The sequence below is a fragment of the Hippopotamus amphibius genome, chromosome 13 (genome assembly GCF_030028045.1).
Source record: "Hippopotamus amphibius kiboko isolate mHipAmp2 chromosome 13, mHipAmp2.hap2, whole genome shotgun sequence".
NCBI lineage: Eukaryota > Metazoa > Chordata > Mammalia > Artiodactyla > Hippopotamidae > Hippopotamus > Hippopotamus amphibius.
Window position 1 is genome coordinate 3,006,955 of NC_080198.1, and position 21,889 is coordinate 3,028,843.

Here is a 21,889-nt window from a genome sequence, read left to right on the forward strand (position 1 = left end):
CCTGCACCAAGAGGATCCCACATGCCATGGAGCAACTAAGTGCGTGTGCCACAACTGAGCCTGGGCTCTAGAGACCACGAGCCACAACTACTGAGCCCTTGCACCACAGCTACTGAAGTCCACACACCCTAGAGCCCATGGGCTGCAACTACTGAAGCCTGCACACTGCAGTTACTGAAGCCCGGGTGCCTAGAGCCTGTGCTCTGCAACAAGAGAAGCCACTGTGAGGAGAAGCCCATGCACCTCAATAAAGAGTGAAGAGTAGCCTCCTCTCGTCACAACTACAGAAAAGCCTGCATGCAGCAACAGAGACCCAAGGCAGCCAAAAATAAGTAAAAATTTAATATATATAAAAAATTCCAAGTTCCTAATTTAAAATAAGTAAATAAAATTGCATCAAAAAAACCCAAAAAACAAACCTAGGAATAAACTTAACCAAGGAAGTAGAAAGATCTATATACTAAAAACTATAAAATACTGATAAAAGAAACTGAAGATGAGTCAAAGAAATGTAAAGATATCCCACGTTCTTGGATTGGAAGAATTAATATTGTTAACATGAACATACTACCCAAAGCAATCTACAGATTTAGTGCAATCCCTATTAAAATACCTATGACATTTTTCACAGAACTAGAATAAATAATCCTAAAACTTATACGGAACCACAAAGGACCCAGAACTGCCAAAGCAATCCTGAGGAAAAAGGACAAAGCTGGAGGCATAGCCTTTCCAGACTTTATACTGTACTACAAAGATATAGTAATCAAAACAGTGTGGTACTGGCACAAAAACAGACACATATATCAATGGAACAGAACAGAGAGCCCAGAGATAAAACCACACACTTATGGTCAACCTATGACAAAGGAGGCAAGAATATACAATAGAGAAAAGAGAGTTTCTTCAATAAATGTTGCTGGGAAAGCTGGACAGACACATGTAAAACAATGAGATTAGGACACTCCCTCACACCATATACAAGAATAAACCCCAAATAGTTTATTAAAGACCTAAATATAAGACCCATAAAACTCCTGGAAGAGAACAGGCAGAACACTTCTGACATAAATTGTAGCTTTATTTTCTTGGATCAGTCTTCCAAGGCAAAACAAATAAAAATCAAAATAAACAAATGGGACCTAATTAAACTTAAAAGGCTTTACACAACAAAGGGAACCATTAACAAAATGAAAAGACAACCTACTGAATGGGAGAAAATGTTTGCAGATGATGAGACTGACAAGGGTTAATACCCAAAATATACAAACAGCTCATACAGCTCAATAACAAAAAAGCAAACATCCCAATCAAAAATCGGGTAGAAGACCTGAACAGACATTTTTTTCAAAGAAGACATATGGATGGCTAACAGGCACATGAAAAGATACTCAACATTGCTAATTACTGGAGAAATGCAAATCAAACCACAATGAGCTATCACCTCACACCTGTCAGAATGGCTATCATCAAAAAGTCTACAAATAACAAATGCTGGAGAGGATGTAGAGAAAATGCAATCCTCGTACACTGCTGGTAAGAATTTAAATTGGTGCAGCCACTATGGAAAACAATGTGAAAGTTCTTTAAACTGCTAAAAACAGAACATATGATAATATGACCCAGCAACGCCACTTCTGGGTATGTCTGGAAAACAGAAAAACTCTAATTCAAAAAGAGACGTGCACCCCAGTGATCACAGCAGCACTCTGGACAACAGCCAAGACATGGAAGCAACCCCAGTACCCATCAACAGATGACTGGATTTCATACAATGGAATATTACCCACAAAAAAGAATAAAATACTTCCATCTGCAGCAACATGGATGAACCTGGAGGATATTATGCTTAGTGAAGGAAGTCAAACAGAAAAAGACAAATACTATAATGATATCACTTAGACGTGGAATCTAAAAAAAAAAAAATACAAGTGAAAGTATATGCAAAGCAGAAACAGAGTCACAGATATAGAAAACAAACTTGTGGTTACCAAGGGGGAGTGAGACGAGAAGAGGGACAAATTAGGGTATGGAATTAACAGATACAAACGACGTGACATAAAACAGATAAGCAACAAGGATTTACCGTATAGCACAGGGAATTATACCCATTATCTTGCAATAACCTATAATGGAATATAATCTGCAGAAATACTAAATCACTATGCTGTAATCTGAAACTAACACAATATTGTAAATCAGCTATACTTCAATCAGTCAGTCAATCAATCAATCAATTGAAAATCCATGAATGCAATGCACTGTCAGTAGAGTGAAGGGAAGAAAACCCACAAGATCATCTCAGTTGACACAGAAAAAGCACTTGACAGAATCCAAAACAATTTCATGATTAAAACACATTCATAAAATTAGAAATACAGAAAGGAACTTCTTCAACACGATAAACAACATATATGAAAATCCACAGCTACCAAGATACCCAGTCACAAAAGAGTGAAAAGCTCTCCCTCCCAATATCAAGAACCAGACAAGATGCCTGCTTTTGCCACTACTGTTCTACACTGCACTGGAAGTTCTAGCCAGAGCAACTGGACAAGAACAAGAAACAAAAGGCATCCAAACTGGAAAAGAAGTAAAACCACCTCTATTCACAGAGGTCAAGATCTTATATACAGAAATCCCAAAGAATGCACAAGAAACTGCTAAATGAATTCGGCAAAGCTGCAAGGGATAAGATCAGCACAATCAACTGTTTTTCTCGACACCCTCCCTGAACAATCTGAAAAGGAAATTAAGAACGCAATACCATTTACAATAGCATCAAAAAGAATAAAATACCTAGAAGAAAGTTTAACCAAGGAGATGAAAGATATACACTGAAAACTACAAAATACAACTAAAAGAAATTTGAAAAGCAAATAAAAGGAAAAAGCCATGTTTACGGACTGGAAGACAATATTGACTAGAGAGCAATGCTGCCCCTATCAATGTACTGAATCAATGCAATCTGTATCAATACTCCAATGGCCTTTTTGGAGAAATGGAAAAGCAGACCATGAAATTCACATGAAACTGCACGAGGCCCCGAATAGCCAAAACAGCATCATGAGGTTGTATTCATACTTCCGATTTCAAAACTTACTACACATTCACAGTAATCAATACAGTGTGGCACTGGCATAAGGATAGACATGTAGTCCAATGGAATAGAACAGAAAGACCAGAAATTAACCCAAGTGTCTATGGCCAATTGATTTCTGATAAGTGGGCCAAGACCATTCATCCCCACTGAAAAACTTGTCTTTTCAACAGATGGTGAAAATAATACAACAAATACAATGCACAGTTGAAAGACTAGTCTCTCAACAAATGGTCTGAGACCAGTGGGTATCCATGTGCAGAAAGAATGAAGTTGAACACCTACTTCACATCACATAAAAACATTAATTCAAAATGGATGAAAGACCTAAATGCAAGACCTAAAACTATAAAACTCTTAGAAGTAAATATAGGAGGAAATCTTCATGATCTAGGATTTGGCAATGAATTCTTGATATGATACCAAAGGTACAAGAAACAAAAGAAAAACAGAAAATTGGACTTAGTCAAAATTAAAACTTTTGTGTATCAAAGGACTTTATGAAGAAAGTAAAAAACCTATAGAATGGGAGAAAATATTTGCAAAGCACATATCTGATAGGCATCTAGTAACCAAAACATATAAAGAACACAACTCAATAACAAAAAGACAAAGAACCCAATTTAAAAATGGGCAAAGGACTTGAATAGACATTTCTCCAAAGAACATAAACACATGGCCAAAATGCACATAAAAAGACGCTAACTGGGGTTTCCCTGGTGGCACAGTGGTTAAGAATCTGCCTGCCAATGCAGGGGTCACGGGTTCTAGCCCTGGTCCAGGAAGACACCACATGCCGTGGAGCAACTAAGCCCATGTGCCACAACTACTGAGCCTGCGCTTTAGAGCCCGCAAGCCACAACCACTGAGCCCATGTGCCACAACTACTGAAGCCTGCGCACCCAGAGCCTGTGCTCTGCAACAAGAGAAGCCACAGCAATGAGAAGCCTGCGCACTGCAAGGAAGAGTAGCCCCCACTCTCCACAACTATAAAAAGCCCCACGGGCAGCAATGAAGACCCAACGCAGCCAAAAATAAAATAAAATAAATTTATTAAAAAAAAAAAAAAAGACACTAACTTATCATTAGTCATCAGGGAAATGCAGACCAAAGCCACATGAGTACCACTTCACACCCGTTAGGATGACTATAATCCAAAAAATGGAAAATAACAAGCGTTTGTGATGATTTGGAGAAACTGGAACCCTTGTTCTTTGCTGGTGGGAAGGTAAGATGGTGCAGCTGCTCTGTACAACAGTTTGGCATAGAATTACCGTATGATCCAGCAACTCTACTCCTAGGTATATATGCAAAAGAACTGAAAACAAGTACCCAAATAAATATACGTACACACGCTTACAGCAGTACTCTTCATAACAGCCAAAAAGGTGGGACGCTACCTAAACGCCCATGAACTGATGAATGGATAAGTGAAATGTGCTCTATCCACACAATGGAATATTATTCACCATAAAAGGAATGAAGTCCTGATACATGTTACAAACGTGAATGAACCCTGAATGCATGCTAAGTGAAAGAAGCCAGACACAAAAGGTCACACAGAATTGTCCCCCAGTTATCTGCGGGGACTGGCACCAGGACCCTCTCAGATACCAAACTCGGCAGATGCTTGAGTCCCTTACACGAGAGGGTAGAGTACAGTCAGCCTCCATGTCCTCTGGCTCTGCGTCTGCAGAGTCAACCAACTGCAGAGAGAAATCTGATTGGCAGTTGGTTAAATCCATGAATGCAGAACCTGCAGATGAGGAGGGCTGACTGTACTGTGATTTCTTTTATACGGAGTATCCAAAATATGTAAATCCATAGAGATAGAATGCAAATTGGTGGTTGCCAGAAACTCGGGGAGGTGGGAGGAGAAAGAATGGGAGTTACCGTTAATAGGTATGGGGTTTCCTTCTGGGATAGGAAGTGTTTTGGAAATACAGGTGGTGGATACACAACACTGTAAATGCACCGACTGTCACTGAATTGTTACTACTTTAAAAAAACTATTTTTTTTTTTGGTTAATAAAACTGCACAAACAAAACAAATATCTATGTATACAGATACGTAGGAACAAATCTGGGAGGATGACACTGAAATATTAGTGTTTTTCTCTAGGTGGTGATATCACAGCATGGTTACTGGCCAGATACTCTGACTTTTTCAAGCCAAATTAGGAGAGAAATAAGATGCCAGTCATTTGGTCTCTAAACATACAAAAAGTCTCTTTCCCTAAACAGAATCTGAGGCTCAGACACAAGAATATGCATTAATAGCAATCTTCCAAGGATGAAACCACATTTCTACCTATTTTTGTTTTTTTGAGACAGAGCCTTACCTAAGGGTATTTTAAGCATGTGACAAACCCTGTCTGCCCACAAGCTCTTCGCCATGACTCCTTTCGGACAGAACCCTCCTCACTGCACAGCTGCCTGCCAGCATCATCAACCAGCTTGGAAGGTAAGGACATACTTTCTTAAGGACTTCAGCAGCCAATCGGAAAAAACATTCCCTTGGGACTATTAGACACAATTTGTGAATACTGTAAACAATTCTAGGGCAGCTGACCAAAAATTAAGTGCTTTAATCCACCAGGACACCAAGTAAGAGACAAGAGAGGGCAGCTTTCAGCTCACACACTGGGCCCAATCCTGACTCCAATGCTTAACAACTGAATGACTCTAAGAAAGTGATTTAGCCTCTCTGAGCGTCAGTACCTGTTTTTATTTTATGAGAACTGAGCAAGGAAATATATGTAAAACAGCTGGAACGGTATGTGGCACACGACTGCCCTCTTCATCAGCTAACAGACCTCATCAAAACAGGGCTGCCAGGAGGGGTCACTCACGTGGACCAATTCCTCATCGTCCCTGGCAGAGTAAACAGCGAATCTCCTCTCCAGCGTCGTCTGCAGGCCATCCTGCTCATTGGTTGAAAGGTCTGCATTAACTGTAAATGTTCCAATGAACCTGGGGAGAAATCAGGCATTCCTTTCTGTCAGAGGTCAGGGCAAAGAGGAACTCTGTTCTTCTACAGCCAAAACTCAGAGTCTCAGGAGGGGCCCGGGAGCCCTCTTCCCAGCCTGTCTGGCCAACTCCTGAAGCCCCAGCTCAGAACTTCCCCTGGGGAGCCTTCCCAACCCCTCAAGCAGGGCCTGTGGAGCTGACCCCTACCATTTCACCAGGTTTGACAGGTAGCACACGTCCACGGCTTGAGGTGGCACTTTGGTAAAGCGAGTTGGGATGATGGAAAGGCCAATGGCACGCAGATCTGGCTGGTTGCAGATGCTATTTCGATAGAAGCCATTTGCCAGCAGACACAGAAGGTGAACCTGGGAAGAGGGAAGGGGAAGGCTGAAAACCAGAGGGATTTTTGCTGCCAAATTCAAAGACATTTTGTGGACAGGAAATATTTGTTGTCATTCCTACATACAAGAAAGTAAAAATACTAACACTGCCATTTCCCAAGACTCTTTCACCCCCTCTTCTCTCTAGATACTCCTTCTCTCAAAGAAACAATCATATCGCAAAGCTGCAAAATACAAACTTCCTTTTTCTTAAGAGGTCTTGTCTTTTAGAGGTATTGATATATCCTGAACGATTGTGGATGAAATGTTACAGAGCCTGGGGTTTGCTCCAAAAAGGTCAGGAGGAAATGGAATAGGGGAGAGCTTCTGTCAGAGCTGGGGTGCATCTGCAGGCCGTCTGCACCCCACCCCCCGCCCCGGCTGCAGACCCACACCTGCAGTCTCCACATCTGACCTCCAGCCCAGCCGCCCCCAACCTCCCGAACTGACCACGCCGCTGTCTGCCCCTCCTAGCACACAGCTCTGCATCATTTCCCCTCCAAGTTGGTCCCACTTCCTTCCCGCCCACAGCCAGCCTGCTTCAGTCCAGGGCTGCCTTCTCCCTTCCCTTAAGCTTCACACCTTGGTGTCATAGTCCTCCTTCCCTCTCTTTCACCTGTAACACCAAGAGGTAAAAGAAACCCAGCCCCCTGGCTCAGCGCCCAGGCCTCACTGAGGGCACCAGGCCAGCTCTCCCCTCATCTCTCTGCTCTTTTCACCTCTCAGTTTCTGTGGCTGCTGCAGGCAGTGCCCCTTCCATCCATCCCATCACTACTCTCTCCCCAGCTGCCTGCTGCCAATCAGAGGAAAACCAAAGTCCGCCCTTCCCTCAGTCTCCACGGGCCTCCAGCACATACTGTCTCCTAGACGCAGGCCGTCTGGCTGTCCCACCAGCCCGGCCACCAGTTGGCCTTTACGCGTCTCCCTGTGCTGTCCTTCCTTCTGGCCCGCCCCATCTTCTCTACTAAATGAGGCCTTCCTTGGCTGCTGAGGCCTGCACGGATCTCTCTCCCTGTTCTACGTCTCAAGTCTCCCTGGTTTGAGATCCTTCCTGTTCCATCTGTGAGATCAGGAACTCCTGAGTGGCAGGAAACAAGCTCCATAAGTCTCCCTCCCCACAACGTCAGGCACTGTGCTGGGGCCGCAGGGTGTGCTCAGTAAGCACCACGGCGACCGCAGCTGAGATCAGAACCAATGTCATCAACCAGCTGAGAGGAGGGATGGGAGCAGAGTGCCTGGTATTAGCCTTGCTACCCACCCGGCGCTCAGCTACATGCTTTACATGTGCTGTCCGCTTCCGCCTCATGCCCACCTCCCAGGCAGACACTGTTATCACCCCCACTTCAGGAGAGTCAGAAACTCGCCAGGGGACACCGTGAGTGGCAGCCCAGAGGCATGGCTGATGGAGAGCCCAGTCCTCCCGCGCACCATGTTCCTCCTTCCCTGCTGTACCTTGTGTGTGTCCTCGTGGACTTCCTTATTGAAACGTTTGATCATCCTCCGAAGATATGTCTCAAGCTCCATTTTCATCTTTTCACTGCAATGCACATTGAAAAATCCCAGAATGAAGGGGGAAGCCTGACCCCACTCCCGCGTCAATGCCTTTCAGCCGCAAAGGCTCAGGCTGTGCTACTCAGCAGGGCTGCAGGCTGGCTGTTCCTGCTCATCCTCACCTGCGAACCTTGACCCAGGACATCCCCTCCCCTCGACCTGCACCCATCCGCCTCCCGGGCACGCTTCAGGTGCCGTCCTCCAGGACGCGCCTCTGACTGCCCCACCTCCAGGGGCCGATGCGCCCCTCAGCGCCCACTGCCTTATGTCAGGTCAGTGCACGCTCACTTGTGTGATGCGGCTCTGCTGTAAACTCTCTCTCATGTCTGTGCTCCAAGCATCTTGCATAAAACTTGAGGATTCTTGAACAACTGCTATTGTTTCCCTCCTTCATGCCTAATGACGTGCCCATCACGGGGGACTCAGGAACCAATTAACTACCAGGAGATGCGCTCCATGTGGCCAGGCCACCAGGGGCTGCAGAGGGACTGGGGATCCTGGGAAGGGGTGGGGGGCGGCCGACCACGGTGGGCTCTGCCGCAGCTCCTGCAGGGATGTAGTGGGACAAGCAGCAATGTCGGATCAGCCTGAAGGCACGCAGATCGTGGCTCATCCACTCACAGCTGCAATGTTACCTAACCTCTCTGAGTCTCCGGCTCCTCATTCACACACTGTCCTAAAAATTAAATGGATAACGGGCAACCTGCACAGCCCTTCGCACATCTCCTGCCCTAGGCAGGACACAAAGGTTTCTCCTTCAAGCCCCAAAGGTGAGCCCAGCGCTCCCTCAGCCGAGGCTCCTGACAGCTCTGACGCTCGGCCCGGCTCTCCTGCACGTTTCTGAAAAGTTTTCATCAAGGAGCAGCTGCCGATGATGACACGTGACAGAGACCTAGAAGCAAGTGCTTAATCGTACCTTCTTTCTCTTGCCTTCACCTGCTCCGGTGTTTCAATTTCTATCTCCACTGGCTTCACAGGCAGAGCAGATGCAGAGAAGGCTGCGCTTTCCCCCACGGCACCCGGCACAGGCTCACTAACTTCTATCAACAGTAATTTTTTAAATCAATAATAATAATTATTGTTATAATAAGCACTGTACTGAACAAAATCGAGGTTCTGCTGGGAGGGAGGAAGTGAGGAATGGTATGAGGTAGGAAACCATAGAGACCACTGCTCCTACCATGCTCTGAGGTCCCTACATGCTGGGCCCTGTGCTCTCACATCTAATTGACTCATGAACCTACACAAGAACCCAGAGAAACAGCCCTCAGAGGCTGCTGGGCACAGAGATAGTGAGGTGAATTAGAGACAGACCCCTGGTGTCACGGAGCTGATGCTCACGGGTGTTTCAGTAGAGACTCACGGGAGCCACGTCCTATCCTCTGTGTTACCACAACAGCACTCACAACAGCGTGCTCTGCACCGAAGCATGACGTCCACGCCCAACTGTGAACTTTTATCAGCACACGGCAAGGCATGAGTCTTTCTCATCTCTTTACCCGCTACACTGCTCATAAATACCAGCTGAAAAGAGTTACTTTCGCTGAACGGGACATAACTGTGAACATCATTAGCAAAGGTCCCTTCAAAGGAGCTCGGGGCCTAGGAGCAATGACAACACCCAGTGCCAAGACCTTGGTTTCCAAGTTCCTACTAAAATGAACCAGGGCTTCTTAGACAAAAAAGGGCCAATTCCAGGTCTGCAGCAAGGAGAATATAGGGAGATCCCAGAACACCTTACTGTGCAAAAGAAAAAAACGTTCTTCGGAATTAATGAAGCCACGTCAAAAGGACACTGTAGGGTAGCTAGCTTAAAAGGGCTCCCGCTCGCCAAATGTGGGGCAATTCAAAGATCAAAAAGTATAATGATGATAACTGATAACGTATTTGAATTTTTAAGTCCATAGTGATACCCAAAAGAAATGACTAAATAAATACAATTCTTAAAAGGGAGCGCTCTTCTTTACAGATCAAAGTCAGCTAATAAACATACACGAAATGACAGAATCAAAATACTGCCACTTCACAACGCTCAGTATAGTAATCTCTGATTCAGTCAAGACCATCAACGCATGCTAAAACCAGGAAGGAGAAAGTGATTGGGGAACAGGATATTCACAAAGAATCAGAGTCCCACCTGAGACGGTAAATTACAGAAGAAAAATGTACCTTTACACTGGCACAACCAGGCAGTACCACAGACATGGTCAAACTTAGCAGCACTAGCAGGACAACCTGACATTACATGGCTCTTAATGGATGCATTATGAAGTACAAAGGTCTGAAGTGTTCCTGCCAAAAAATGTTTAATCTAAATGCAACCAAGTCTTTGGACTCACCTTACAGCTTATAAGAATTTCAGGGGGCACTGAAACAAGTTTACCACCATCACAAACCAGAATATGAGACACTCTACAAACCAAGAGGCCAGGACTCCGCAAAAACAATAACAACAACAAAACAAAAACAAACAAACAAAAGGTGGTGGCTGGGGTCCCTGCTCTAGATTAAAGAGACCAAACCTTGATTAGACCCTGCACTGGGGGGAGAAAAAAAAAAAAAACAACTATAATGGATAGTTTCATAACAATTAGGGACTTAATTTAGGTATGATAATGGTGTTTCATCATGTAGGAGACACTCTTTGGAGACACATGCTGAAGTATTTACATGTGAGGAGTCAGGATGTCTGCGACTTACTTTCACGCGGTTCCACAATGCAGATTTACAGAAAGGAAGGTACTGATACATTCAGTAGGTGCAGAGTGTATGGACTACATGTTCAATTTTTTTGTAGGTTTGAACATTTTCAAAATAAAAAGCTGGGGAAAAAAAATCACGCTGGGGTGGTGACATTAGGGGCTATTTATCACGCGTACGTGATACACCACGTCCATCACACTTTTCCGCAACAACCCTGGAGCCTAGACTGTGCCCAGCTCACAGTAAGTATTCAGTGTTCACCAACTGTCACCCGTGGAAAAACTCAGCTCGGACAGCTGGAGCTACTCACAGACACAGCTGTACAAGTGGCAAAGCTGGCCTCTGAGCCAGGTCTGAGCACCTGTAAGGCCCAGGCTCTCTTCATGAGATGCTGCTGCGTCTCCCTCTACTCAGCACCGCCAGAGGAAAAACATATACAACCTTCTTGGCTAACCTGGTCATGAATTTTTCCTTACATCAAAAGCAAATCCCTACTGCAACCTTATCTTTGTCTTAAAAAGGACAAGATTGCAGTGACATGACTCCAAACAAGATTAAACAGAAAACCAGGATCAGTTCTGAGAAGAGAGGCAGACGCTTTACCTTCTACCTCTTCCCAGTCCTCTTCACTCTCTTCCTCGGCGTCCCCTTCACAGGCACCTTTGTCCACAGCAGCCTCTTTCTCTGGATGGTGTGCCTTCCCGCGGGCACTGGGGAAGTCCCTGTGCAGAGATCGCAGGAAGGAAGATGAAGAAAGTGCAGATATTCCAGTGCTATGCTTAAGCCAAACTCAACTTTAAGGACTCCTTCCATTTACTGAGAATCTGTTGCCATTAGCTGAAGATGATTTGTGAGCTCTGAGCCTCACTTCCTCCATCAGCCTGGGTCTCAAGTTCCCATCAAGATGGGCTCTGATCATGGGTCTAATACTAGATGTGCCGTCAAAACAGGAGGAGCCTCAGGGAGAAGACCCACGACCTGGAGCTGTGTGAAGGGAAACAGCTGTGTCTGCAGATGATACAGGGAAAGTCAGAAGAAACGACAAGAACAATGAATACCAGAAGTAAAAGCTGTGATATCTCTATGCACACGTGTAGCCGGATGCCAGAAAGAAGAGGAGAGAATTCATGTTTGCTGATCCTACCATGAGCCAGCTCAGAAGATTCTTTCCCCACCTGTGAGAGATAAGATGAAAGGAAGACTTCCCTGGTTGCACAGTGGTTAAGAATCCATCTGCCGGCTACCTGAGTTGGGTTCGGTTCGGCTGCTGTGGCTTCGGGCGCCTGTAGCTGCGCTCCTAGCCTTGTCTTTGCGTGGCTGCGGCCTAGGCAGCTTTTGTAGCCCTCGGCGTCTCCAGAGGCGGCGCTGCCGCCTAACCCCCAGGCCGCTTTGGGCCGTGGAGCCCATGAGAGCGCGGGCCCTGCCGTCGCATTTGCGGAGTAGCTGTCGTCCCGGGGCGCCCCGAGCCGGCGGGGGCATGGCCGTGGCATGAACACGGAACCTCCGCCAGAGCCGGAGAAGAAGGCGGTGTTGGAGCCCGAGGCGGGAGCCATGCCGGAGAAGCGCGTGGGCTCGCGGGCCGCAAGCGGCAGCTCGAACTGAAAACCACAGCCACAGAAAGATAAAGAAAGTGAAAAAGCAGAGGACTTTGTACCAGATGAAAGGACAGGGTAAAGCCCCAGAAAAACAACTACATGAAGAGGAGATAGCACCCTTACAGAAAAAGAATTCAGAATAATGATAGTGAAGATGATCCAGGACTTTGAAAAAAGACTGGATGCAAAGATCGAAACGTTTACCAAAGACCTAGAAGAATTAAAGAGCAAACAAACAGAGATATGCAACACAATAACAGAAATGAAAAATACACTAGAAGGAACCAATAGCAGATTAACGGAGGCAGAAGGGCGAAAAAGTGAGCTGGAAGACAGAATGGTGATCATCACTGATGCGGCAAAGAATAAAGAAAAAAGAATGAAAAGAACTGAAGACAGCCTAAGATACCTTTGGGACAATGTTAAATGTGCCAACATTCGCATTATAGGGGTCCCAGAAGGAGATGAGAGAGAGAAAGGACCTGAGAAAATACTGGAAGAGATTACAGTTGAAAACTTCCCTAACATGGGAAAGGAAATAGCTACCCAAGTCCAGGCAGCACAGAGAGTCCCAGGCAGGATAAATCCAAGGAGAAACATGCCAAGACTTATCGTAGTCAAACTGACAAAAATTAAAGACAGAGAAATGTTATTAAAAGCAACAAGGGAAAAACGACAAATAACATGCACGGGAACTCCCATAAGTGTAACAGCTGATTTCTCAGCAGAAACTCTGCAAGCCAGAAGGGAGAGGCATGATATATTTCAAGTGAGGAAAGGGAAGAACCTGCAACCAAGAATACTCTACCCAGCAAGGATCTTATTCAGATTCGACGGAGAAATCAAAAGCTTTACAGACAAGCAACAGCTAAGAGAATTCAGCACCACCAAACCAGCCCTACAACAAATGCTAAAGGAACTTCTCTAAGCGGGAAACATAAGAGAAGGACCTACAAAAACAAAAACAAAACAATTAAGAAAATGGTACTAGAAACAGAGATATCGATAATTACCTTGAATGTAAATGGACTACATGCACCAACCAGAAGACACAGACTGGCTGAATGAATACAAAAACAAGACCCATATATATGCTGTCTCGAAGAGACCCACTTCAGACCTAGGGACACATACAGACTGAAAGTGAGGGGATGGAAAAAGATATTCTAAGCAAATGAAAATCAAAAGAAAGCTGGAGTAGCATTACTCATATCAGATAAAATAGACTTTAAAATAAAAAATGTTATGAGACAAGAAAGGATATTACATAAAGATCAAGGGATCAATCCAAGAAGAGGAGATGACAACTGTAAATATATATGAACCCAATATAGGAGCGCCTCAATACGTAAGGCAAATGCTAACAACTATGAAAGAGGAAATGCAAGGCAGAAATAGAGACTCAGGTGTAAAGAACAAACACATGGACACCAAGTGGGGAAGGCAGGGAGGGTTGGGGGGGAATGAATTGGGAGATTGGGATACCACATTGTACACTCTATATATATGCTGTTTATTGTCTGTTAACTGTATCTCAATAAAAGTTCTCAAAAAAAAAAAAAAAGAATCCATCTGCCAATGCAGGGGACACTGGTTTGATCCCTGGGCCAGGAAGATTCCACATGCTGCAGAGCAACTAAGCCTGTGCACCACAACCACTGAGCCCATGGTGCTGCAACTACTGAAGCCCGAGCGCCTAGAGCACGTGCTCCGCAATGAGAAGCCACTGCACTGAGAAGCTCTTGCACTGCGAAGCCCTCGCACCGCAAGGAAGAGTAGCCCCCACTCGCTGCAACTAGAGAAAGCCCATGCACAGCAATGAAGACCCAAGGCAGCCCAAAAAAGTAATTACTTTTTTTTTAAAAGTTAACCAGATTCGAGTATGCAGTACTTAAGTACTGAGGGGAAAAAAAAGATGAGAGGAGACTGGGGTTGGTAGAATTCTAAATTCTAGGTAAGCGGGGATGTGACTGAACACACGTGTGTCATAAGGAACAGGGAGAGCTGGCAGGGTAAGGAGAGAACTATGTAGACAGGAGCTAGCTACATACCAGCCCAAGACTCAATGGCTGCTACCATGTAATATACTGTATACTTCTGCAAATTCACACATAAAATGTGTTCAAAGCATTGAGTTACTTTTAGCTTTTGTAAGAGCTGATACACGGTATCCAGGGAGAATATTACCCAAGATTTTAGCACAGACATTTAAAATAACAAGCCTTAGACTTAAGCTTTAAAAAAGATAAACACTCCCTTTTTAGCCTGCCACTTCCTCTCAACACCACAGAACACCATGTCCCCTTCACAGTAAGTGTGGCAGAAATGTCAACTCTCAACTGCGAGGGAAAGGGGGGCCGGAGCTTTCCCTGGCAGCATCCTGGTCTGTGTGTGGATTTCTCTGCAGAAAGAACGCAACAGTGGGGACAGGCAACTGGGAAGCAGTAAGCTCAGAGGCACTCGCAGGAAAAGGCTCAGGGAGAAGAAGCGATGAAGGATGCTGGAAAATCTGCATGCTTCCTCGTGCTCCTTCCTACAGCTGCCCTGGCCTGGACTACTTTCCGAGCCAGGACTGGAGGTTGCTGGAAAAGCCAACACTAAGAGTGAGGGTGTATATTTGAAGCAAAGAAGAAACTACAGCCGCTCTGTCCATCCTCTTCCTCCACCCCCCACAACTTCCCTAGGAAGCAGATGATCAAGTGTTCACCACATATGAATATATTCATTCAATGTAAAAGGCCCTACCCTGGACGCCACAGGGCACATGAAAAAGAACCGGTGTGGATCCAGCCATCTGAGCGCTCACAGGGGCACGTGGACACACGTAAGTGTAACACAAGGCAAAGAAGTGACGCTCGTAAGAGATGCAGCAAGAAATCAGAGGAGGGAAAGGGGAAGGAAGCAATTAAGACTGTGGAGCAGATGGCTTCTGCTCTGCGTCTTCAGGTGGAAGAACATGTTCCAGGCAGGAAGAAGAACATGAGCACGTCTCAAGTGACGGAGGGAAGTCCAGCTGGGCAGGAGTGGAGCGCTCCCTAGGAGAGCAGGAGAGGACACAGCTGGAACATCAGGGAAACACGCCCTGTGTGTGATGTCCTTGTGTGGTAGGATGAGCACTAGACCAGGGGTCAGAGGACCTAGGTCGCACCCTGGTTTCTGCCACCATCTAGCTGTGTAACCACGAATAAAGCACTTTGTGTAAGCTGTTGTCCTCATCTGAAAAGTTTGGGAGGTAAACTATATAATTGCCAAGACTCTTTCCAGCTCTTACTAGTGGTCTGAGCTCTACCTAGAGGCCTAGAGGCGTTTAAAGATCCCACCTCATCCAGGAGCCCAGTGACAAGCAAAAAGAGCAGGTTTTCTTAGTCATGCTTCCCAGATGGGAACAATCAAGACCTGGTCAGGAGGTTTCCGGCCATCTCACCTGGACTCTTCCCCATCACTGAGGGCTTCATCCTTTACAACCTGGGGCTTCTCAGATGTAACAGCCACTCTGGCCGCTTTCTTTCTTGCTGGACCACCTGCTGGGCCCCCAGAGTCACCGCAGCCTTTCTTCCTCTTTCCTCGTGAAACTTTAGCAAGAAGGCTCTTCTTTAGAGGTTTCTCATCTTCAAAGACACCTAGATGACCACACAGAACATGAGATAAGGGACAGCAGGAAAGGCGGAGACACTGTAGGTTCGTGGGCAGGGTCATGAGACGTCCTCTCTGGTAACCTCCCTCCAAACCTCCAGCAGCATCCCACGTTTAATCAACAACCAGCTTTCAGCCTCTTCCCACCTCCAGCTGGTCTACACTCTACACGCCTCCTCCTTTATCACCACTGTATTCTACTCCTTCTAAGACTACAGAGACACCACCACATTTCTCACAAAAACCTAAATTGCAAACCTTAAATTTCAGCTAATATACAGCAAGGAAAATGCATCAGTCCATTAATTAACACCTTGTTTATTTACTACCTGCCAAGACTAATTATTTAGTTTAGGGATAATCCACTCCTATTAAGTGAAATGTTTCAAGTTCATAAACATGTCCAAGTTTCCAGTCTTACCACAACCTATTTCTCCTAATCTAATCTTCTGCCATCTTTCAAAACCAAGCACTATGCAAAACACATACTTTATGAAATCTTTCCAATCTAACCCAAATGCCATTCGTATACCAACCATCTCAGCAAGCTTAGATCTGGAAGAAGTTAGCAGTAATTCAAAAAACCTTTATTTTCTTAAAATAATTATTGTTTCTTTTTTTTATTAAAAGGAAATACAAAAAATGCATAAAGTGTTGGTTTTAGTTCAACTAGAGTATCTAAAAGCATGGTCTCTTTATTAACATATAACTGTATTACTATTATACATATTTTTATAATATATATTAATATGACAGGGGAAAATATTTTTTTATTCTATTATAAATATATTCATGCAAATTATCTTGACTCTGAAATAAATCATCTTCTTTGCCTCTGTACAACTCTGCTTCAATTACTTTGGGAAAACAAGAATATCCTTTATTGAGGTTCCAAAAGGACTGCAATATTAACCTAAAATATCAAATTAATTCATTCCTTTCACTTATGGTTTGTCCTGCTGACTCTCTGGATAGGTATTTATATTCCCCAAGAATATAAATTTTGCATGGGGGAAAAAAGACTCTCACTTTTGATCTAAACAAAATCATAACTTAATTTTAATATATTTCACTTTATAGCAACATTTGTTTTAATGCTGGTTAAAAGCACTGATTCAGTTCTGTTTCTTTAAAATGTTTTATAAAGAAGAAATTTACTCATTTCCATGTTTTAAACATTTTAATGGAAACATAAAATACTTCAAATTTAGTTATTTAGAGTCTGGAAAACAGATTTCTTATTTCAAGGCCAAAAGTTTGTTTATGACTTGACAGTTTGGTAGGGTACCCTTAAAATCAAGATGTCTAGATCTTACAATCTTTTTAGCCCTCTGTTATATGAAAAGATGCTAAATACTTCACTTTATTAATCTAAAGATGCAGGTGGGAGTCTGCTTCAGAAGCACGATTTCTTCCTCACCAAACTTACTTGGTTGGTTAAAAGGCACAGCTGTGTATTTCTGTGCTTTGAAGAGAGAGGTAGAGGAGTTAAAAGTGAGAACAAGGGAAACAAACGTGAACCAAAAAAATGTTCACAGTACTATTCATAATATCCAGGATTTTAAAAATCGGAATGTCCAGCCATTAGATGATCATTAATTATGGTACAGTCACACAATGATATATAATTCAGTCATCTTTTAAGACAAAGGAAAATGATATATAAAATGCTAAGAAAGCAAAGTTGTTTTTATAGTACAGTTTCTACTACACACAAAAAAAACACAGACCAGAAGGAAATATACTATTACGTAGTGGTGGTTGTTTCAGGATGGTAGACATATGGATGACTTTTTTTCTTTATTCTTTGTTTTTGTGTGTGTGTGTGCGTGCGTGTGCCCATGCACACATGCCAGACTATCAAGAGGCTATTATTCAGATATTCCATAAAAATGGAAACAAAAAGATAGCTCAGGTAGCAATACTCATATCAGACAAGACAGACTATAAAACAAGGTCTATGATAAAAGACCAAGGACATTATATAATGATAAAGGGGTCAATACAAGAAAATAATATCATTCATAAACATATATGCACCTAACATAGGAGCACCTGAATATATACAGCCAATATGAATAGAAATAAAAGGAGAAATTGACAGTAACACAATAACAAGAGGGGACTTTAACACCCCACTTACGTCAACGGACAGCTCATCCAGACAGAAAATCAATAAGGAAACAGTGACCTTAAATGACACATTAGACCAAATGGACTCGATAGATATCTGCAGGACATTGTGTCCCCAGAGCAGTAAAATACACATTCTTTTCAAGTGTACATGGAACATTCTCCAGGATAGATCACATGCTAGCCACAAAACAAGTCCCAACAATTCAAGAAGACTGAAAATGTATCAAGCATCTTTTCTAATGACAACAGTATGAAACCAGAAATTGATTACAGGAAAAAGAAAAAAAAAAAAAGAAAAAAACCACTAACACATGGAGACTAAACAAGATGCTACTTATAAACAAAACAAAAGTACCAATGGATGAATCATGAAATCAAAGAGGAAATCAGAAAATACCTTAAGACAGTGAAAATAAAAACACAATTTTACAAAACCTACAGGATGCAGCAAAAGCAGTTCTAAGATGAAAGCTTAGAGCAATATAGGCCCATCTCAAAAAACAGGAAAAGTCTCAAACAACCTAACCTACCAACTAATGGAATTAGAGATATTACTCAGCCATAAAAAAGAATGAAATTTTGCCATCTGCAACAACATGGAGGGTATTATGCTTGGCAAAATAGACAAATACCATGTTTTCCCTTGTATGTGGAATCTAAAAACAAGCAAACAAAAATGAACAAATATAACAAAACAGAAACAGACTCACAGATACAGAGAAAAAATTAATGGCTACTAGTGGGGAAAGAGGCAGGGGGAGAGGCAAGACAGCAGAAGAGGATTAAGAGGTACAAAGCACCATGTATAAAATCAGTAAGTTATAGGGATGTAATGTATAGCACAGGGAACACAGCCAATAGTTCATAATAACTTTATATGGAGTATAGTCCAATATCAAATATCAAATCACTGCTGTACATCTGAAATAATATTGTAAGTCAATTATAATTTAAAAAAAAAACAAAAAGAGGCTATTTTCCAGGATTCTCCAAGATCTAGAGCTGTCTACTATAGTCAGCCCTCTGTATCCCTCTGGTTCTGAATCTGCAGATTCAACCAACCTCAGATCTAACTTTGGTTGAATCTGCAGATGTGGAACCCTTGGATATGGAGGGCTGACTGGACTACACTGTTACACAAAGGATTTAAGCATCCACAGATCTCAGTATATATGGAGGTTCTAGAACCAATTCTCTGTGGATACCAAGGGACAACCATCTAACCAGCCTCCTCGACCTTAACCTGGTTATTTCAGCAGGGCATGAATGAACCCCTGGGGCTTGTGTGCCAGCTACTGATTTAACTGAAAAACAAAACAAAACACCTGCTTAGAACTGCCAGTGGCACCTCCCAGCACTAAGAATAAAACACAAATTCTTCAGTTTGGTCTCCAACCTAAGGGTCCTACTCACATCTTTTACCTCAATTCTAAAACATTCCCTAAGAGTCTTTAAACTTACTGATTCCTCTGCCCTGAGCTCTCTTCTCCCAGTGTCTGAAAGACTCCTTCATTACAGTCAGTAATTGGCTCAAAGTGCCACGTCCTCACACAGGCCTTCCGTGACCACTGATTCTGCCTCAGCGGCTTCTTCCCTGTCCCCATGTCAGCTTTACTACAGCAACCTGTTCTGCCTTCTTCATAGTTATCACCATATTAATTTATTTTTTAACTTATTTGTCCTACCTACCCTTCCCCAAAGATTACAAGCATCGTGAGAGCAGGAACCTTGCCTGTCCTGTTCACTGCTCTAGTTCCAGAGCCTAGAACAGGGCCTGAAAATAGCAGGTACTCAGTATCTGTTGAAGGAGTTAATGGACTATATCAATGGAGGCACTGACATCAAGATTAAATATGGATAAACTAGAGGTGCCCTAATAGAAACAAAGAGATAATGTGGAAGACTATTTTCTTTGTCCCCAGCTGTTGAAAAGCAGCCAAGTGTCACCTTCATTTGCATGCACTGAGGTGCTGCAGACACTACACTGAAGAGTCACCAAACCAGTGTCACGTGCAGCCAAAACCACAACCAAACTGCTCCTACACCCAACCACAGCAAAGATGACAACTCTTCCCAGAAGCTGCCTTGGAAACCCACTGCAGCTCCACTGGCACGCAGAGTGTGAGTGAAGCTTAAGTGCATCCTTGCCTACCTGTAGGCTGAATTGATATAAGCTAGCCCATCTGATTACCTCATCCGGACCGTGCCAGGATCCTTACATGCTATCTCACTGAAAACTCACCACCACCTAGCAGGTTAGAGCTGTTTCACAGACGAGGTCCAGAGAGGCTGTATTACTGGCCCAAATCATTTACCCAAGTATATGTAACTACTAAACACTGGAGCTACACCAACCTGGTGCCAAGGTGAAATGTTTAGCTGGGAGGAATGCTAACCCAGGTGGCATTTCCAAAACCTTTTGATTTCAAAATATTTTCATTGCCATGTATTCAGAATACATTCCCTCTGACTAGAATGACAACCCTTTTTCACAGGCATTTGCTGAAATATTACATATTCTTCAAGTTGCAGACCAAACATAACTTCTTCAAAGAGCATTTCCAACCTCTCCTGATTATTCCTTCATAAGCCAGAACGCCTTATACCTTCTCTTATGAAATCACTCTGTCTTGGATATTTTTTTGGTAAATGTCAACACTACCATACTCTAAGCTCCTCCAAGAAATCCCTATCTCCCATGACACCCAGCTCATGTGCAGCACACATTAGGTACTTAAAAAAAAAGAGTTATTTGAATGAGTCAATGAATAAAATTGAACTTCTCGTATTAACTGTGCGGTAAATCACCTTTTACGCTTAGAAGTGGTTACTATTTTACTATTTACTAATGGATGATGGCCTTACAATATGTACAGAATCATACTTACTGAATCTAGTGTCACAGGAGCTCTTGCTGGTGACCTGGTCTAATCGTCTACCCAGTTACATCAGGTACCCCAGAAATCCCTTCTACAGCATGCATATATTATGCCAGTATTTATAATATTTATTGAGCACTTAGTATATGCAGGGATGGGGGGAGGACAAGGGAAGATACAGCAAAAAATAAGACATGTTTTCCTACGCTTAAATTCTAGTAAGACAGGTCAAAAAGGAAGCAAATAAATTAACAAGATCACTCCAGGTGTGAGAGAGGCTGTTGGAGCCTCTGTGATGACGGGTACCTGGGAAAGACCACCTTAGGCAGGACACTCAAGGAGTGCCTGGGTTGAGACCTAGAGGAACCTAAGTCAGCTATGGCAAAGCCAGCGAAGAACGCTGCAGGGAGAAGGAACATCAAAGGCAAAGGCTCAGGTGAGAAACAACGTGGCATGACCAAGGAACTGGAAGGAGAGCAACAAGGAGGCTGCCGGGTGAAGAGGAGAGTGGTAGCAGACGACAGAAATAGCAGCAGCCAAATCATGTAGGGTCCTGTAGGCCACAGTGAGGAATCTGGAGTTCATGCCACGAGCCATGGGAAGCCACGGAGGGTCTGAAGGAGGAGCAGGGCAAGATCTGATCTTTTATTTATTTGTATTTTTTTAAGGTCGCTGGCGCCGCTGCACGGAGAACTCTTGCGGGGCGGGGAAGAAAGGAAGCAGGGAGACCGGTAAAGAGGGGACTGCAGTCGTTCAACTGAAAAGTGAGGGTGGCCTGGACAGCGGGTGTGGCCACGGAGACAGAGAGAGGTGGAGAGATTTGAGATATGGTTCCGAGGCTGAAGCAGCTGAAGGATGGACGTGTGCGTGTAAGGAAGGGGAGAGGTTTAGTCTAACAGCGGTGAAGAGATCAATTCCTGAGATGGGGAAAAGGAGGGAAAG

At 43.7% G+C, this 21,889-nt stretch overlaps 1 protein-coding gene across 2 annotated transcripts in view; it reads right to left on the reverse strand.

Annotated features, from left to right (window-relative positions):
- Nucleotides 1-21,889, reverse strand: part of XPC (XPC complex subunit, DNA damage recognition and repair factor) — a 36,024-nt gene that overhangs the window by 13,477 nt on the left and 658 nt on the right. For both annotated transcript variants that reach the window (XM_057704747.1, XM_057704749.1), the window contains exons 2-7: nucleotides 15,724-15,919; nucleotides 11,308-11,426; nucleotides 8,918-9,041; nucleotides 7,903-7,987; nucleotides 6,278-6,435; nucleotides 5,953-6,073 (exon numbers count right to left, since the gene is read on the reverse strand). In XM_057704747.1, coding sequence (XP_057560730.1) covers nucleotides 5,953-6,073; nucleotides 6,278-6,435; nucleotides 7,903-7,987; nucleotides 8,918-9,041; nucleotides 11,308-11,426; nucleotides 15,724-15,919 — 803 coding nt within the window. The remainder of the gene's footprint in view (nucleotides 1-5,952; nucleotides 6,074-6,277; nucleotides 6,436-7,902; nucleotides 7,988-8,917; nucleotides 9,042-11,307; nucleotides 11,427-15,723; nucleotides 15,920-21,889) is intronic.